At 38.0% G+C, this 20776-nt stretch overlaps 1 protein-coding gene across 24 annotated transcripts in view; it reads right to left on the bottom strand.

Annotated features, from left to right (window-relative positions):
* Window positions 1–20776, bottom strand: part of LOC102940233 (ABI family member 3 binding protein) — a 377733-nt gene that overhangs the window by 107738 nt on the left and 249219 nt on the right. For 9 of the 24 annotated variants that reach the window (XM_043538550.1, XM_043538551.1, XM_043538552.1 and 6 more), the window contains 12 exons: window positions 18797–18862; window positions 18326–18400; window positions 17139–17195; window positions 11629–11703; window positions 9543–9617; window positions 8467–8541; window positions 7462–7539; window positions 6864–6938; window positions 6021–6095; window positions 4525–4599; window positions 3400–3474; window positions 636–710 (listed from right to left, as the gene is read on the bottom strand). In XM_043538550.1, coding sequence (XP_043394485.1) covers window positions 636–710; window positions 3400–3474; window positions 4525–4599; window positions 6021–6095; window positions 6864–6938; window positions 7462–7539; window positions 8467–8541; window positions 9543–9617; window positions 11629–11703; window positions 17139–17195; window positions 18326–18400; window positions 18797–18862 — 876 coding nt within the window. The remainder of the gene's footprint in view (window positions 1–635; window positions 711–3399; window positions 3475–4524; window positions 4600–6020; window positions 6096–6863; window positions 6939–7461; window positions 7540–8466; window positions 8542–9542; window positions 9618–11628; window positions 11704–17138; window positions 17196–18325; window positions 18401–18796; window positions 18863–20776) is intronic. The other 15 variants (XM_027824064.3, XM_043538554.1, XM_043538555.1 and 12 more) reach the window with 6 other exon arrangements.

The raw sequence follows: 20776 nt of genomic DNA, 5'->3' as shown, positions 1-20776 counted from the left end.
AAACTATCACACTTTGAGTCATTTTCTGACTCTCTATTTTGATTCTATGCAGCATTTAGTTTATCACCTATGTCCCATGGCACAGCTTCTCCTTCCTGAATAGATGAAAAACCTTTTAAAACAGGAAGGAATAATGAATAATGCACTCCAACTATGAATTTTTGGACAAGTGACCTTTCCTATTGAAATTGATGAAGCTTTCAAGACTCGCAAGCATACTCATGAAGATGAGGCAGTAATCTACAAACTTATGAATAATAATAGTTAAAGTTTGCCATACTTGATGCTTTTCTACCTGAAACTATTCATAAGTCTTTATCTTAAACACTGTTTACCAACTTGTAGTTTAATGGGTCAGTGTTCAGAGTTTTTTCTCCTATCTCATTTATTAATTCGCTACTTTATTTGGTCAGAGTCTGATCCATGTAATAACACTGTAGTTACTCTAACAAAGCAAAATAGAGCAAAATAAAGGCTGGGAGAATAAAGGATTTAGTTTGCAAGACTGCTTATGATGCTAACAGATTTCTACAGTTTCCATAGACACATGTCCAAAAAAAAAAAAAAAAGTCAGGAGTCCGCATGTTTGAAACAATATGGAACAAAATGATAATAGCAGAGCATACTGTAATTACCCGGTTTTGTCTTGGGTTCTTCTGGATGGAGAGAGACTTTAGGTTTGGAAGGAATTAGTTTTGTTTTACTGGGTGCTGAAAGGAAGAAAGAGGGAAGATTGTAATCCCAAAGTTTTGAGGAAAGGAGAGAGTACTTACCAGTAACTGTTGCTCTTCGGGAGTCACATTTGTACATTCACAATCGTGGGATGTGGCACCCCTGGCACTGAGCTGGAGAACTGCCTTGGAAAACCATGTCCACTGTGGTGTATATTCATGTGACAGCTCAAGCGAGGGTGATGGCATCACCCTACTCTATATAAGGAAGTGCATGCACCCAGCCAGACGCCTCAATTCCTTTTCCCAAACCGGAGACCTAATGTTATACTGAACTCTGAGGTAGAAGGGAAGGTGGTTGGGTAGTGTGAATACACAGAGGTAATTCTCAAAGAACAAAAATTACTGCAGAGTAACCTCTCTTTTCTCCTTTGAGGGCCTCTGCATATTCCCACTTGTGGCAGATTAGCAAACTTGATGATGATGGGCAAGTTCTTAGATAAATGTTGTCTGTAATCTGCTCTCCCAAACTGGCATCAGAGTACAATGCTAAATCCAACGAGTACTGTCTGGTGGAAGTGTGCACCGAACTCCAAGTTGCTGCTTTTGTAAATCTCCACCAGGGGAACCTATCTAAGGCACATCATGGATGCCATGGTGGCTATTGTAAGTCTTTAAACAAGGGGTACTCGGTTGCAATAATGCTCTATACAGCTCCTAATCCCAGGGTGAAACACTCTGTTTGGCAACAGGTTCTCCCTGACATCTCTCCCCTAGGCTAAAAACAACCTAGTAGAACTTCTAAACAGCTCAGTCTTTTCCAGAATTCCAGGCAGAACCAGAATGTCCTTTTTATATTTTGAATATGGAGATGTGATCCCTATGGCGTCTGGGGAAGAACACAGGGAGGAAACTATATTGAGATAGGTGGTAATCTGAGGTCATCTTTGGCATGAAGCTGTGATGGGACCTCATGGTGACTTTGTCCTTGTGACCAAAGGTAGTGCTGAGGCTGGAGAGACAAAGTGTACCTTGGGTCCCGTGTAAGAGGATCTCAGCAGAGGTCGGTATTGGTACTCTCGATGGGCCCAATTTAGTATCAGCTGTGGGATCCCTGCTATGACCAGTGGGAAAGAGGTGCTATACCTGAAGCCCTTTCAGGGCCCTTTGTGGTCCCGGTGAGACTCCCAGAATAAAGGCAAGCTGTTTAGGTTAAGGTATCCTATACTACCCTACACGAATTACAAGAAAATAATAAGGCAGACTAAGGAAAGATCTAGCCTGAAGGCACGAAGGTGAGTTCCCTTTGCTCTCTGCTGTTGGGGGGAAAGGAACTGAGGTGGTTGAGGGACTGCATTCCCTTCTACAGGGTAGGGTGATGATGTAACCCTTGACTCTGATCTCTAGTACAGCCTCCCAATCAACACAGCTCTTCAAGGCACTTCCACAGCTCAATGCCAGGGCTGCCAAATCCCACAAGTGGTAATGCAGAAAGGTCTTGGGAGAACACAGGATTTATACCAGAAAGACAAAAGAGAGTTTGTGCATGCTTAAGTCTACATGGGGCAATAGTGGCACAATGTGGGTGCTCAAAAAGGAAAGGCACTGTATAAAATGACTATTCAGATGGCAAAACAAACTTGTTATACAGTTGGATGCAAGGGAGAATGTGTCTCCTAAACACAGCTCTCTTCAACTTCCTGCTCTTTTGTGAAACTGGAGAACGTTCTAGCATTAGCAAGAAGGAAAGCTATTAACACAGGTGAGCACAACGGCTGATTATGGTGGGATTAGCAGAAAGCATATTCTTCATGTAGGCTACATCTTTATTGCCCCAAACACCATAAAAGACTGTTTCCACAAAGAAGAATGAAGATGCACATCTTCAGTGGCTTGTAGAGCTGGTTGGAAAATAGAAAGTCATTGTTGCAGAAATTTTTGGTTTCCATCGAAATTTGGTTTTTTATTACATTTTCAAATTGGCTCCAGGGCAGCAGACAAACACCTTACCAGAAATAGGACAGAGCTTCAGGATTAGCAATGATAGCTTGAAATGGCTGTCAGCCACTTATGCAGTAACCTGACCTGGCTCTTTGGGAAGTCAGTGCCATAATACACGGATCTCAGAGTAGCAGCCGTATTAGTCTGTATCCGCAAAAAGAAAAGGAGTACTTGTGGCACCTTAGAGCATTGCTCAAATAAATCTGTTAGTCTCTAAGGTGCCACAAGTACTCCTTTTCTTTTTTCATAGTACACGGAGTCTACATTAATTTGAGGCATCTTGATTAGAAGCATTTGAACTTCAAGGAAAGAAGACAACCATTGCTATTGCACAAGCCCTAATTTTTGGTCAATTTCTAGTGACACTGGGATATTAATGGGAGCTTGATCCATGGGCATCATGCCTCCTGGCTAAAGGCCAGATTGTGACCCTCTTACATTGAATAGTACCTTATCCCCGAAGTAGAGTCACATCTGAATAAGGGTATCCCTATGGAATAAATGCAGAATTCACAATACTTTATATAGAGAAGGGAAGACGCAGCAAATCATTCAAAGTTCAGTGATGAATACATAGTTATTCTCAGGATCCCATCTGGACTGATCAGTGAGACTAGTAATAGAGAGATGATAGACTAGATACACTTGCACAAACATGCAATCATACCGATTTCTCTGTAGTTAAATTGAAAAACAAAGCGACCATACACTGTGGAAACATCATTACCTAGTGTTGTCCTTGGCAGTTCAAGGGGCTTAGAAAATTTAGGTGTATTGCTTTCCAAATGAATTGCTTTTTCTGCTGATGAAAAAGAAAGAATTTAGAGATACATATATGGAAGGTAGCGGCATCTCTAGAAGAGATAGACAAAATTGTCTTAATAATACAAGAGTTAATTTTGAACAGAGCAAAAAACCTTTCTAAGGAGTTGTCGTTATAGCGAAAATGTTTTAAAAGTTGGCTCATAATAACTGATGCAATTCCAAACTTAAATACCACTACGTTAACAAGCTTCAGTGGTAACTATTTGCCTTGAAGTGGATAATTTTTTTAACTAGCAAGATTTTAACAGAATACTTTGCAGGGAGTCTGGAAAGAATTATAATAATGTTGCTTGGTCTCTTACAATACTGTTTAAATAATATCTTATTACACTATAAAATTATGTATCTTTTTAGCTTTATGACTTCATTATAAACCATGCATTTTTTAAATGTTTTCATGGCTTTATCTTTGTTTATGCAACTCCAGACAAGTCTGGATGTGTGTGATATTTTCTTTCCTTTGATCTACATCACAGGTTAAATTCAACCATGGTGTAAAAACATGGTGCAATTCGACTGCCTTCATTTTGTATCCACCTGCTTATCTCCAGGCCTGAGTTTCACCCCTCAGAGTTCTACAATTTTAGATAAGCCTCAACAGATGCTAACTATCACTGCATCTGTACTCATCCTATAGCAACAGATGAAATGGTAGAGATTGGTAACCTATCCTCAAAAGCAAAGCAAGAGGCTTTTGATTAAGAGACTTTTAAATTTATGGGCCAACCAGGGTCCTGTTGAGCAAGCATGGGCCAATTCATGATTTCAGGCGGAAACAATGTAAAAACTTGATTCCAACCCCAAGCCCTGAGCAACTTGGTGATTCGAGCTAAGTTTTGCTTCAAGTTTTTTTTTTATTTTTCCAAATTAACATTCCAAGTCTAACTCAAGGGATGCAAACCCACACTTTGCATAATCCTCCTGAGAACTCAATCTGCTCAATTTCACTTAGGATGCCTTTAAAACAAAATACATTAAATTACAAAAGTAATAAATTATTATAATACTTGGCATGGAATGTAATTACCAGGTTTAGTTCTTGGCATTTTGGGTTTGGCAGATGGTTTAGGTGTAGAAGGAACAAACTTTGTTTCCCAGGGAGCTGAAAGAAACAGACTAGATTATACAATTTTTCTTCTAATTCTTTTCCTTCTAAAAGGATCACTGTGGTGAAGCAGTGATACTTCAAAATGGCTTCTGGAAATAAAATCAGTTTTAAAAAAGGCCTCACAAAACTGTCATGAAAACTTACTTGTCCAGGTACAAAAATGATTAGTTTGCCCTTTACTATAATGACTGATACATAATTAAAAATTCTAATTGTGTTTTACTTGCCCATCAAAAAAAATATTCTGGGCAAGCTAGGAAGTTGAATTTTGCAAGAGAAGTCTAAAATATATAATATATATTATATTGTATATATTCCTGAGTTGCCGATCAATTTTATGCAACTGAGAGACTTAACTAGATGAGGTTGGAAAAGGTAACATGAATTCTTAGAACTCTCAGCTATTCAAGAGGAGAAAGATTCTGGCAGAGGTAGAAAGCCATGAAATGAATAACATGCAAAAGTGGAATTATCTCACAACTGCAGCCCTTGGATTCTATTTATAAAAAAGCAGCACTGTTTGGAGGAATGGGGGAAATATTAGTACGTCTAAGCAGTTCTGTAAACCCTGAAGCTGTCGTCCCATAATTGCAGGGGTTGAAACTGTAGTTAGCCAGTCTGAATGCTATTCTAAGGCCTTATTCTGGGAGGCGAAGTCTGTGAAAGTTGAAGGTGACCAATCAGCACCTCAGAAGACAGGGGCATTAATTTTGCCTATTTTATAAAACAGGATAATGAGATTGCTTCCAAGATAGATTCACGAGGAAGAGTGTCACTGCCATAAACAGAGTGGCAATGCACTCCTATGAATAAGTATATGTGAATTCACTGAGAAGAGATTTTCAAGCCTAAAGGACTATATGACAAGATACCTAGAAGCAGGATAAAGACTAATGTTTCTAGTGCCACAAATAGATCTCCTTAGAGAATATTAGGTTTTTTTAATGTAAAGAAAAAACCCAAAACTTTCCTTTGAGAAAGTCTCCTTACCCAGCTTTGCACTTAGTCTTTCAATAGTTATTTTTGACATACGAGTGGATGGTTGTCTTTTTGTGTATGATCTCAACAATTCTCAAATAATGAGAGGCAAATTCTGTTTACAGAGATGCACATACGCCTCCTATTGAGTTTATTCAAGGGCAGATAGTTTATCCTTACAATAACATTGATAAAAACCACTATTCTGTGGACAAATTCAATTTAGAAAAGAAACTAAACTCATAAATGTGAGTTTGGGTCTGTTCTTACAGTATTTCTCTCCTAACAATTCTCCTGTATAAAAGAAATAGATCCAGAAACAGAATGAAGTTGGCATGATTAGCAGTGATGGTATGAAATGGTCTTCAGTGATGGAATTCTAATGACGGCTTGAACAGAAATACAGATTGACACACAGCTACTGAAGCATTTGTTACCTAGTGTTGCCTTTGGCCTTTCAATAGTCTTTGAAGCTTTAGGTGTACTATGCTCCAAAAGTGGTGGCTTTTGTGCTATAAAATAAAAAGAATCCAAGCATAATTGAATAGTACAATAAAGAACATCAGTAATAAGTTTAAGATGTGGGGGGTTTAAAAGAGCTCATCTAGTATTTCCTACATTCCTTTTTTAATATAACATTAAGTATACAAAATAATAGAACATAGATTGGATTGTTGAACATCTGGTAACCTATGGTCACCAGTACTTGGATCGTGAAGGGGGCTCTCTCCTCTTTTGATCTTGAATAGAACTGTGACAGGGATCCAACTGTTTCTGATCAAAGGAGCAGAAAAGGAAAAAAAGCACCACAAGACACTGGTTATGTCATCATGATCAAATGGCAAGATCCAGCACACAACTATGGACCCTGTAAGGGGCTTCCCCTTTTGTCAATCACAGCTATTTTCACTGAAAGGAAGCTCCCCCGTCATGACATCCTGAAAGCAAATGAGTAGAATGTATGAGGCACCAACACTGTGCTGGGACTAACGATGTGTTGTATGTACCTCATAACTGTACACAGCAAGGCAGAAGTTAATAATATAGTTAAAAACACATGCAAAAAGTATTCCCTGATTTTTTAAGTAAGTTACGAAATTGTGAAAATTCTTTGCATTTTATCACCATACTCATGCTCAATTGTCTGATGATCTTGAGTCTTGCTCGGTATGGATCAGATGCCTTTATTCTGTTTGCTTCCTTTGTAGCAACACCATAGGATATTTTTTTTAAAGTATCTTCCTGATATATTGAATTGAATAAACGGACTACTTAATTACCAGGTTTCACATGCTGCACTTCTGGAAGAGGAGATGGTTTCAGTTTAGAAGGAATAAGTGGTGCTTCATTTGGAGCTGAAAGAAAGAGCTTGGTTTATAACTAACTATTTCAGGAATCGTTCAAGAAACTGCACATGCCACAAGTTTGCAATGAAGAAGAAACAATTCAGTATGGAATGTGAAAGTCAGCTGAGGACATCAGCATTCAAAAGGGGGTCAGGGATGGAGTACTAAATTGTTGTGCATTAATCAGAAATAAAGTCAATGTTCCAAAGATGGATACAATTAAAATCATAGACATGAGGAAGATAGATGATAAAAGGATGATGGAGCTCTCCATGCAAGTTTCATTAGCTGATAGTTTTACTGCTTTAAGAACAGTTTCACTAGCATCAACTACATTCCTACAGAGAAGTGAATCAAAAGGTGTTAGAGTCTTTGGTGACACAGGAAAAACAAGAATCTACAAGTAGGATAAAGGTTAATGATTCAATGCATGAAATGATTTTATGGAAGAAATGCATTCCTGTGGGGATGGGATGTTCTCTGATTAAACAGACACAGTGTGACCATTCGCTGTGACAAACAACAACATTACCCAACGTTTCTCTTGGCCATTCAAGAGGACTAGAAGTTTGAGGTGAGAAAGATTCCAGAGTGGGTTCACTTGTTGCTGCTGGGAGAAATGTTGACAGTTACAAGAGAGCAAAGAGCTTATGGAAGAAAGAAGTTGCTTCATGGGTAAAACAATTTTGTTCTACAAGAAAAACTGAAGTATTCCACTGATTCTTGAACATTATTTTCAGTTTACCAGTTTAGTATGTGTTAGAGATGAGCTCAGCTTTTTGAATTGCCTTGTTATGGTAACCACAAATCATGGTATCTGTGAATGTGCAGAGATTTTGGATGTTTGTTTAATTCCTTCCTGCCTTCACAAAAATAAATGTGGACTAAATTCTCACGATCAGATTTTAGGTCCACACATGGCTTACCTCGTTATTTTGAGTTATGTTGCCGCACTTATTAAGATGACATGGAGTAACACAAAGGAAGAGAATAAAAAGGACATGTTGTGCTGCCAATTACTCAAATACTGACAACAGATGATATTTGGTCCAGAAAGCTGACAACTGATCCAACTATTGCCACAGTTCTGGAGAATCAGGTGTTCAATAAGTTAAATAACTTAATGCGCCTAGGATATTCTTTTCTTTCATATAAAAATTGTAATAGTTCTACAGTACTTGTCTACAACTTTACCATCTACAACGTGATGTTAATAGAATGTTTTGGATAATTATTACAGAATACTATAGTACTTTTTAATATTTGTTTCATAGTGTTATCCATGCAGCATATCTTTCCAGTTACTGACAGGAAAACTGACTGGTATGAGTTGCCACACACAACATAGCTGTGAGACAACACAAGTTAATGCCAGTTTCTCAACAGCAATACGGTTTGGATGCTTGCTAAAAATTCAGCTGTAAGGGCCTTATCCAAAGTCCACTGAAATCAATTATAAGACTTCCATTTATTTCAATGGGGTTTATACCTGACCGTGAGCCACTGAATGGTAAAGACTGTGTAATAATTATTGTACCTGGTTTGAGATCTGTTATATCAGGCTCATCGGATGTTGCGGGGTTTGAAAAAACAGGATGAGTATCATCGAAAGCTAAAAAAAGAAACGGGTAATAATGTTTATTATTTTTTTAAATTTAGATTTTTATCTTCTGAGGTACTCAGTTAAAAGTCAGTGGTCCAGCCAATCTAATGAGTGAGCATCTCTTACTCTAGCAATGGAGCAGTGCTGATAAGGAATGAGATCTAAAGGCCAGCAATTAAAATTACAGTTCAAATGGAAACACACACAATGCAGTGAAGGCTAATGTTTACTCAGGTGGTTCATTTCATAGGTCTTTAAGCACCCTGAAAAGTACAAAGACAAAAAAGCTTCTGATGCAATCTGCTAGGATTCTATAAGCATCGAGTATTCAAGGAACAATGGCAATAACATGTCTTTAGAGCTGGGCAAATATTGCAAAAAATATTCCTGCAAATATTTGATTCAATTCGCACCCCGTTAGTGCTTTGCTTTCTATGGACAGTCTGTGATGGAGTTTTACCAACACAAATGTTCACGGAAAGGAAGCAATATCATGTTAATTATGGAACAAATTATATAACTAAAACACAGCGAAATGTTTGTGACCAATCCATAAAGTTAAAAAATAATGGCCAACAAATTTTTGAACAATTTTCAATTAAGTGTGACCTGCTCATGGATACTCTACCAGCAGAAAAAGAAATGATTAATTCATCAGATAGATAATTCACTACAAATTATTTACTCAGCTCTATGCATGATTCACCAGGCTTCATCAGTTACATGAGAGTTAATAAACAAACAAACAAGAACACCCCAGTAACTGCTCTTGACATTGACAAACAAAAATGCCCCAACAGGTGACAACCTTAGTAGTGAAACACAGACTAGATGTTGGTTCCTTTAAAAAAAAAAAAAGCAGCGAGTATAGCTGTGAGATTTATTGATGACAATCAGCATGAATTACTGGTATGGCAGATGACTAAAACAAGGAAAGACTCCCAGAATTAGCTGTGATGACAAAACCAAAGAGTTTAATTAAAGAAAGAAACTGAATGTGTCATTATTACCCATTGTTGTTCCTAGCAAATGAGATATTCTGGAAATTAGAGGCACAGATGTTTCCAGGTCAGCACTATTTGTAGCTGTAGGAAAAAAAAAGGAAACAAATCTGAGATGTGGCCGCATACAGTGTAGTGAGGGGTGTATGTGTGTGTGGGGAAAATAAGAGAGAGATTACATTACATTCCTTTGCAAGAGCCTAACAATGCTGTTGATGTTACATAAACAGATTAAAGGGCCTTTTGGCACCCAGGTAAGAAACTCATTTAATAAAGTTTTGCAAAAATGTCATTATCTTAGTATATGCTAAAAAGAAAAGGAGGACTTGTGGCACCTTAGAGACTAACCAATTTATTTGAGCATAAGCTTTCATGAGCTACAGCTCACTTCATCGGATGCATTCAGTGGAAAAACATATATAGCATATGCTGTAATTCTTTATAAATAGGTTCAGCAAAGTAGTGTGCAACTGCGTGCACACATTTGCCTTCAACTATATCTAAAGCAACAGACTGGTTCCTTATGCTACACCTTTGCATAAAGGGTTAGAATAAGGTTTAGAATGTCTACAGTAAACACTGCATTTTCCAGTTATAGATGCCCCAATATAGCTCTTCATGAAATTACTTAACACTGTTAGTTTTCAATGTGCAGGTGTTTTTTTCTTTCATGCTGGACATGTGTCCCTGGTATGAATTAATTAAGTTTAAAATCAATCACTACAAGCAGTACATTTTATATTATAATCTAACAAAAACGTACACATATAAGATCCCAAGGGATGCTGCAGAGCCCAGAGGCAACACAGCAAGGAAGTTCATAATAAACCACAGCTTAATAGTTCATGGTAAGGCTATGACCAGTGTTTCTCCCTCAAACCTTTATTCTGTTCTATTCTAGTCAGGCTTTTATACCGTGCTCATCACTGTAGTATCGGAGTACTTTCCTATAGCGCATTAAGCACCGTGACCACACATCTGTCATTTGTTGTTTATTTTCCAAAGGGAGAAATGTGCGGAGTGGAGGGTCTAGTTTTGCATGTGCAAGTTCTGTCTAAGAAAACTAATCGCTAAATAAAGACAAAGTCGTCCCAGGGTAAACAATAATATACCCACAACAACAAAAGTTAATTTAGTGCTGCTGAAAGGCCTTTACTATATTTACAGGCCTTCACTATATTTTTAGACAGACAGATAGTTAGGGAAACAGTTACAATAGAAGGTGCTCAGGACAATCTACAAATCCCTCAAATGGTGTAGGGAAAAGATGTATATAATACTTCAACAGGAATCCCCTTGTATTGCATCCTCTTTTCAGATGACATTGTCTCAGTCAGTATTTACAAACTGTATTGTGATCACTTAGTCTTGTTTGTAGGGTGTGAACCTCAGTCAAGGCACGGATATCTTTATGGCAAAAGATGTCTTTTCTACTGTACATTGTGTTGAGATCATCCCTTGCTTTTTGGTATCTCCACACAGTATTTCTAGCTATCCTCCTTTCAGTGGAGGAGTGGCCTCAGATTGCTATTTCACTATCAGCTCTGATACAAAGCTAACCTCCAAAGCCTCTGAAAGGTCTGGATAAACCCTCAGACAGTCAATCTTTCTCTGAACTTTTGATTGTTTATTCTACCTTTGCAGTACTGCAGTGGCCTAAGACTTTCCCCCTCTATATGTAAGTCTCACTTCCCAACAGCTGACAACATACTAATCCACATCTTTTCACCAATAATTTTGTATACCTGATATCTTTTCTTGGGTAAAAGGTCACAATCCCAACTGATCCTAACTCCACCCTGCTTTCCTTTCCTTCTAGCTCTGTAGGTCCTTTCCTGACACCTCCCTTTGGTAAATACCACACTACACAGGCACAATGCCTTGCCAGGGTTTCTGTCTGAAACTTGCATTGTCTCCAGTACAGAAATAGCCAGGATGCATTTGCTGGACTTGGGGGAACAACATGGAATGTGAAATCACACTGAAATCGGACAAAGCTGAGTAAACTAGTTGAAACCTTCAAAACTGAGACAGTAATAAATAACCTTTTTGGTACAAAATATTAAGCTTCAGAAATAATGCAACTATCATTTACCAGATTCTAGCTCAAATATTTCTGGAATTTCAGATGTTTGGGGAGTGGAAGAAACATGTAGAAAGTCATATGAAGCTGGAAAACAAAACAAAAAACTGCGCTTTATTAATTGAAAACACCGAGAACCATCATGGAACAACAGCATCTTCACTTAAAAATTTAAGTCTGTTTCCAGCCTATACAGACGTATTAGGAACTGAAGATCAGCAGCAGCTGAAACCTACATTGCTATACAAGAACGATCTAATAAAGAACCATATTTATTTTCCCAGACATGCATGAACACACACTATGTAAATGACAGTGATTGCTGAAATCATAGTAAAAATACCACGAAAGATGTAAGAAAATATTATTGACAACCAGAAAGATGAATTATAGATGAAAGATGACAAGGTAGATGAAAGGAGATTAAACTTTGTAGACAAGCTGAGTAACAGGCTGAGAATGACTTGCTGTCTAGTGAGCCATGCACAGGACTGGAAGTCCTGATTCTGAAACAGACTCACTCTAAAAAATGTATCCCTAGAAAATTGCTGAAGAGAACAATCATTCACTGGCACATGGGAGGATGATTTACAATAGGTCCAATCCTTCAGTAATGTATTTCATCATATGATTCTCTGTGGGCTTGGGAAATAACAAGCCACTCTGCCTTAGTTTTCTCATCTCTAAAATGGAAATGATAACTACCTGACAGAGGTTCAGTGAGGATTAACTAGCTAATGCTTGTAGCTTTATCGGCACAGTATTGTAGTACTATGAAATATGTTATTAAAAGCTGTTAGACTTAGAGCGGAGCCGCTAATGGGCATGTATGCAAGAGATGAAGGAAATTAATACTTCCAAATGACATAATATTCTCCAGTGTCCATGTTTGTACGAGAAAGGGATATTGTTCAGCACAAGCGGATAACACAAAGTTAATATGTTCTTTGACACAGTTTTAAATGTGATCTACAAAGAAAAATAATCAACATAGTCTGTTCCCTTTGTTTCTTTACGATGTAAAAAGCCTGAAACGCTCCCTCCCCCAACATAATGAGCAAACAATCGTTCTACTTGTTTTTTACCTTACAAATATCAGGAATATCAAGTCTTGCCTTCCCTGTTTTTGCCTGAGGACTCCTTAGGGGACCAAAACTGCATGTGAGCTTTCTCATTACTTTCCTGAATGGCAAGGGGTGTTAAATCTTTAACAAAATGTGTTTTCTTCCTCAGTGTTTGCCAGGAGTTTAAGTTAAATAGGTTTTTAACAAAAACAAATGAAAACATTTTAAACTGAGAAAATAGTATTTCCTCTAAATTGTTCAGGGTTCATTTCCAGGGTGCTAGTGGTATCATAACTAGAATAATTCTCCTGCCATCCATACAACAGTTTTCCAGGGGGGAAAAAAGTTTAAAAGACCTTAATTTCTAATGCTAAAATAAGCGGGGGGCAGAGAGGGGGATGAGAAACCTTTCAGGCCTTCTTCATATATTTTACAAATACCAGAAAAACCAAAACTTCTTTTGCAGCTAGCCTTTAATGAACAGACATAGAATCAAGGATGTAACTCTCTCGTGTAAAGGCAGATATCACCATGGTAATGGAATGGGACCTATAACTGAAAGCTCAAAACTATAACAAGACACACTACTTTCAGAAAAATCTTCCCCTCAGAACCCAGTTGGCTGGCTGTTTTCTCTATCTAGGCAAGTTTCTAGTGTACTGTAATCCATGTAACCTTTAAATATAGTGCCAGTACTATTGCCAGGGGAAGCTAATGACTAGAATACTCAAGAGAACCCAGAGCTCAGACCTTACCAAAAGAAAAGAAAGATGAAAGTAAACTAGTCTGCTAGAGTACCAGCAGAGAGAAAGCTAGGGACTATCTGGGTAAGTCTACACTGCAAAGTAAAACCGCAACACTGTCTCTGAGACCAGGTCAATAAAAATAGCACTGCAGACATTCCTGCTCAGGCTGGAACCTGGGCTGAGACCCTCTCCTTTGCCAGGTGCCAGACAGCGCAGATGTACCCTCTGATGCTGCAAAATAGCTGATAAAAGTCATTGTGGTCCCAGACTTGGGCTGAAACTTAAGGTTTACAAGTGGCCATTGTAACAAGTATTGTAAAGTTTATCATTGGTTGGTTAGCTCAATTAGTTAGAGCAAGGTATTAATAATGCCAGCAACCAGGCAGCAATCCTCACAATGTCTGCAGCTTTAAAGAAGAGACTGATCTTGTGGTTAAGGCACAAAGAAAACACAGAAGGGGCTAAGAAGATCTGGGTTCAACTCCTCCCTTTACCGTAGACTTTCTGGGTGACCACAGGAAAAAAAATCACTTAATCGCTCAGTGCCTCAGTTTCCCATCTATAAAATGGGGAATAATATTTCCATTCTCCCACCTCTGGTCTGTCTTGGATGTTTAGATTGTAAACTCTTTGGGGATCAAACTGTGTTTTATTTTTTACACACACACACACACACACACACACACAGACACACACACACCAGCTACCATAATGTGGACCCAATGTCAGCAGGGTCCTCTATGTATTACAATAATACAAAAAACATCCACAAGTCTGAGGAGGGTCAGGGAGATGCCAATAGATCAGACTTCATCACTTCTATGCCATGAAACTGCACAAAAAGCCCCACCCCCAAACTAAAGAACAAAAATCCCACAATGTATCACTAGTGTTTTTAACGGTTTTGCCAGCAGTATGTTTTTCTGGGTTTGTGAAACAGCAACACGTTTTTCTTTTTTACATTAGGTAAAATGTAGTTTCTGTATGTGGACAACTATCATTTTTCACAGTTGAATCCCCAGCAGGCAAGTAATTAGTAGTTTAGCACAATTTCAACACAAATCTTTTAACTACCTATACTTTTTACATGAAGAAAGAACTATGTGTAGCTCAGATGCTTGTCTCTTTCATCAACAGAAGTTGGTCCAATAAAATATATTACCTCACCCACCTTGTCTCTCTAATGTCCCAGGACCAACACGGCTACAAGAATAGTACAGACTACATTTTTTACACTCATCTTCAAATCCTGCAAGATCGACACTCATTCCTACAATCCTGCAAGATCGACACTCATTCCTACTTTTCATCTATGCAGAGAATCTTTGTAACTGGGTGGGCTGGACTAGTTGAAACAAACACTTAATGCAAACCACATGCAGGCTATATGTGTAAAACTTGACATCTTTAAACTATTTAGTTTAATAGTCAACAAATGTTTCTTATCCACAAAAGCCTCTCTATATCACAAAGACAAAAACATGATTGGGGAAGGAAACGCTCTTGAAAGTTATAAATAAGTTTCCATTCCATTCACACAAGGTCAACTGCAAATTAACAGTGTTGGTTATCAAAGTTCATAAGAAGCAAGTATGCTAACGAGTGGCTAACTACATCATAGTTAAATTTCTGTGTAAAAGTGCATTTTCAAAGTGCTGTAATATATTTAGGGCCTGATTAACCACCGCTTTACTACAGTTTTACACTGATGTAACTCCATGGAGTTACAATGGCATAAAACTGGAGTAACATAGTAGTGAAGAAAAGAAAAGGAGTACTTGTGGCACCTTAGAGACTAACCAATTTATTTGAGCATAAGCTTTCGTGAGCTACAGCTCACTTCATTGGATGCATCCGATGAAGTGAGCTGTAGCTCACGAAAGCTTATGCTCAGATAAATTGGTTAGTCTCTAAGGTGCCACAAGTACTCCTTTTCTTTTTGCGAATACAGACTAACATGGCTGCTACTCTGAATAACAGCGAAGGAGACCCATAAAATGGAAGAGCTCAAGAATAGATAGGTAGGCTTAAAGATTCAATATGATAGTAATGCCTGATCATTTATTTACTAGCTCAGTGATCAGGTTTTTGCCACTAACACCAAATTACATGAGGTTATTAAAAATAGTAGCTAAACATCCCTTCTTCAGGGGAAAAATGGCAAAGCAGGTGCTTTAGTGAAGCACTCATCACCTTCGGATCTGGTTTGAAAATGCAAGTCAACACCAGTAGCCTGCAAAAAAGGAATCAGAACTCACTAGGGTAGATGTTCCAAAGCAGTCTTGTAAATGCAAACAATTGCAAAGGCTGACTACTACCTTCTAGTATCAAATAGTATGATACCAAGTTTTAAATTAGGCATTGATATCATATTAGTATTTTGTCATTTGTTCAACTCCCTCAAAATAAGCAAGCATTTTTATTTTTGGCCATCCATGTTTTATTTAAAATGAAAAATGCCAGATAGGATCACAGTTCCATCTTCTCCCCTACCTCCGCTCTCTTACATGGTGCAAAATGTATGACCCAGTGTAAAAAGAGCATGTGTATGAGTCTCTGCCATGCAGAACAATTTAACAGTGGAAGTTAGAAGTTTGTGCCGTTCTGTCAACATTCAGAGAAGTTCATTACTAAGCCTCTAAGCCTTTAAGGTTAGAGACATGTATATATTACACTTATAAATGATTGTTCTCAATGCGGGGCGTTGACTCCAATTTCCAACTGAATAATAAATTAAATATATAAAATGTTAATCCCTTGTTTTAAAAGTCATGCATTGCCTGCTCCAAATTTTGAACAGGGCTCAATCCTGCAAGCTGCTCAGATACTATGGTATAGCATAGCAAAAAACCTTAGACACAGAGAAGTGATGAGTGCCCGTAACATTCACTGCGTCAGTGGGGGGGGGAGGGGGAGGAAGAGGAAGAGATAGAGCTCAGCATCTTGCAGTAACAAGCTCTGAGGCCCTTTATGCCCCACTCTTTATCAACCATCCACATTCCTAGAGACACTCTAAGAGTGGAATTCTGTAAAACAAACACACACACACCTAGATAAAAGTAATTAAAGACACTGCCATACATTTGGCGCATTAAGGTACAGAGAAGTGGTGAGTGGCACAAGATTGCTTAATAAAAGATTATGAGCCTTTAGACAACAATGGGCTGTAATTACCAGATATGGTTAGTGCCTTTTCTGAAGTTTTGGGTCTTGAAGGAAAAAACTGCATTTCTCACAGGGCTGAGAGAAAAACTAGATTGTCATTTCCGAGATCATAACAGAATGCTTTGTTGAGCACAGAAAACATATGCCATCAACTTAGTGACAAAGCAGTTGGTCAGCTGCTAAGTCTCCTTTTAAATTAAAAGTCAGTACATTCCACAGTGCAGTCTAATGACAGCAACTTGAAATTGCCTCAAAAGTTGGATGGACTTCTCAGCTTTAAAAGGAAACAGAATATTCTGTTCACACAAAGACAACAGACGTGCACAGTCAGAACCATAAGCATGGGTACAGCTGCATGCTACATGTGTTCAGTGTGTTCTGGAACAGATGACTGATTAAGAAGTTTCATAATGTGCTTGAAAAAGGGGAATAAAAGAAGTGTAAAGAATAAGCTTTGACAGTATGAACGGGAACTGAACTGAATTCTGTGATATGGAAATCTAAAAGGTATGATATTATACACCGAGAAAACATCATCCTCATTTACCAACTTCTGCTTTACTAGCTTCAGGAGTAACAGGTTTCGGAGTTGTTTGAATAATTACTGTAAGAAAAAAAAAATCCATTTGAGATGGTCAGATCCTATTGTACACCTCACAAATAATTTCTTTACATAGCTGCCATTTCGTGTTGCTATGTAGTTTAACAAAATTGCATTTAAGCGTTCTGTACAGTAATGAATGGGACAGAATTGCAGATTATACTTTTTTTCAAATGCAAATGGCCTTGGAACTAAGGAAGCCAGAATTAGTGACATTATAGCCAACCTTACAGGTTATGTGGCATCAACTGTGATAGACCTATTTTCCAATAAAGGCTTTAGATCTGATTCTCCACTACTTTGCACTCTGTGCAGTCATTTATCCCTGTGCAAAGTATATGTAACATACCAATATGCAAATTTGTTAGCTTTTTCACCCCCCTTTGCACTAATTTTTCACAGGGGAAGAGGGCTACACAAGGTAATTTAGTAGAAAATCAGGCCCTTACTCTATTCTACATTTTATTGATTTACATACCACTTTTACTTTCAAATCATTTTCACAGCAGAAACAAGGCATGAGTTATCTGTGAGAAATAGCAGCTTGCTACTGCAGTGAGGTAACTGGTCACTCTGAGCAAAGTTTTCAAACCTGGGTGCTTAAAATTAACTTGCAAATCTATATTCAGACTCCTAAAAAAAAATGGCCTGATTTTCATAGGTGCTGAGTGAATGTAGTCACCATGGATTTCAGTGGTGTTTGTCAATGCTTAGCATTTCTTCAAATCAGGACACTTAAATGTAGGTGTTGAAACATGGATTTAGATGTTAACTTAAGGTATCCACTGTAAGCCGGGTAAAATTTTAAGGCACTAGGATTGTATACAGTAATACTTTGTTATATCCATTTGTATATAATAGGTCAACTGCTACTGTACTTAAAATATGGATGATCTTACAAATCTAATAAACGTATATGAGAAATTTAATCATAATGATCCAGGATTCTAAAGGTGTCAAGCAAAATGTTGTAAATAAATATGCTACTTCATACAGCACATACATGTCAACAGTATTCTTGTTCCCAAAGTAAGTTATACAGAGTAAATTAAGCTAACCACTTGACTAAAAATACAGAGATGTCTTCTAAATTTACCTGCCAAAAGAATTAATTTGACAAGAAATATAGTTACCAGATTTGGTTGGTAGCTTTTCTGGGATGCCAGATGGTTTGGATCTTGAAGAAACAAGCTGTGTTTCATCAAAAACTGAAAAGAGAATCTGAGTTTAAAATGTTGAGGGACTTCAGAGGTGATGGGACAGCATGGCACTCAGCTACAGCCTAGTTGCACATTTCAAGATGATGCTGACACAGGGGAAAGCAAGATGGTGGATGGGCAGAAAGTGAGCTGTGAGATGATTGTGTAACATGAAGAGTGAGGTTGGTGACAATATGTCCTTTTAGCAGCAAGCCATTAAATCAGTTCAGAAAATGCTTTTCAGATGATGATTATGAGGAAACGGTTGATACAGCAGGATCAAATGAAAAGTTTTGCATGTGAGGTTTTGAAGCCGAAGTGTTTGAGCAAACCTTAAGACTATCTTTAGCAGATAGAAGATATGCCAAGATGATGGAAAAAATAACTGAATCATATACGATTTACCCATCACTGTCCCTGGGGTTTCCATAGAAGGAAAAGATGTAGATTTCAGGGCTGGTTTCTTGGCAGCTAAGAGCAAACATGAAAACAATCCTGAGATATTGGGGTAGGCATTCTTTGCACAAGTGGTACCAACTCATAACTTTAAAACAGAAAAAACAAGTCCGTATTTGGTGTTTGTTTTTTTTTAATCATTTGAGTTTTTGAGAAGATCTGAACTCCCTTGAGCTATTGCGGTTTATGAAAAGAATCCAAATATTGTGGTTTGGGCTCATTTTTAATGAGGATAAATATATGTTAAAATCAGAACTAATAAACTAAATTGTTTTCTGTTTCATACAGTAGCCGTCTGCTTCCACATCTATTTTCAATCAGATTCTGAATGACTCATTTTATCAACGGATATGATCCCATGTTACCACCCTGATCAGCAGAAAGGGGAATAGTGATCTTGGACATTATGCAAACAAATACCACATTATTCACAGCTACTGGCAGCAGGACTTTAACTGTATTTACACCCAGTAAGAACTATATGATATTTCCCAAAAGTATCACACTAAACTGCAGGCGTATAAAAAAGCTGTCTTTTTTAAAAAGTTAAAATTCAAAGTAAATTGGCCATCCACAAAGTTTCTAAATTAAAAAGATGCCTCTCTGTGGTATAATCCGATACAAAAATAAATAAGAAAAACATTCTGGGGGAAAGCAGGGAAAAATTTATGTAAAACACAACTAAAGATATATTCACAGAAACTAAATTTTACTCTATTTGCTGATCTTATGAGAGATCTGACACTTTCTTGATGCAGTTAATATAAAACCCACTTACTAAAATGTAACTTTTAAAAAAATGTAACATTTTAAAAAGCAATTCAGAAGATAGTCACTTGAAACAATAAGTCAGATACTGTGCAGAAAAGCGAGGTGGTATCATAGGCCTTGTAAGTGTACTGGCCTCTCTGAGAGTATGGGACTTTTCCCATTTATTTCAATGGAGGCAGAATGAAGCCAAAATAATACACTTTAAAAAGAGATTCACAAGAATCATGCTCAAGGTTTGGAAAATCCAGGCTAAAGGACCATGGTATTCAAATTCTATAGGCTGGAACACAGTGTCGAGAGCGATAACAAAAGCATCCAAGCCCCAATCCTGCAAAGTTGTTCAGGTGAAAAGCCCTTACCAACCACATGGAATGGCACTGACTTCATCTGATATGTCTACACTCAGGCGTGCTGGAACAATTTGTATCGTGGGGGTGCCGAGAACCATTGAACGAAGCTGTAAGCCCTGCATATGATGGAAACCAATTCAAGCCAGGGAGTGCGGCAGCACCTCCAATTCCAGCACCTATGTCTACTCTGTAATGAAAAATCCCGTGGCACCAAGTCTCAGAGCCTGGATCAGATGACTTGGGCTCCCAGGGCTCAGGCTGTGGAGATGAGAATTGCAATGTAGACATTTGGGCTTGAGCTGAAGCCCAGCCTCTGAGACCTTCCCCCGTCTCAGGGTCTCAGAGCCCAGGGTTCCAGTTCAAGCTTGAATGTCTACACTGAAATTTTATTGCCCTGCAACTTGAGCCCAAGTCAGCTGACCTGGGCCAGCCTTAGCCATGCCACGGGTCTTTTATTGCTTTGTAGATGTGCTCAGTGAGATTCTGACTGTATGGATCTCCCTCCCCAAATCAGGGCCCAAACCAGAACAATTAAATCACACTTCATGCTATGCGGTCTCAATGGAAGACCTCAAAAGTACAATTTAGAGCTAACCCGAAACAAATTATGTGAATGAAATGCTAGCTTTGCCAGGTGTATCACTATTCTATTTTTTTACCTTTAATTTTGGAAAGCACGTGTGGGATTAGATTATTAGTAGTATTATCCCTAATAATTTTGAAGTCAGTAGCTATATTTCAGCAAACCATGTTCTTAAAAATTACTGAACATCCTCTCTCTTTAATACTCACTTTAATGGCTTTTCAA

This window comes from Chelonia mydas, chromosome 1 (assembly GCF_015237465.2).
Source record: "Chelonia mydas isolate rCheMyd1 chromosome 1, rCheMyd1.pri.v2, whole genome shotgun sequence".
Taxonomy (NCBI): domain Eukaryota; kingdom Metazoa; phylum Chordata; order Testudines; family Cheloniidae; genus Chelonia; species Chelonia mydas.
Note: the sequence above shows the minus strand (reverse complement) of the source record. Positions and strands in the feature narration are given on the sequence as shown.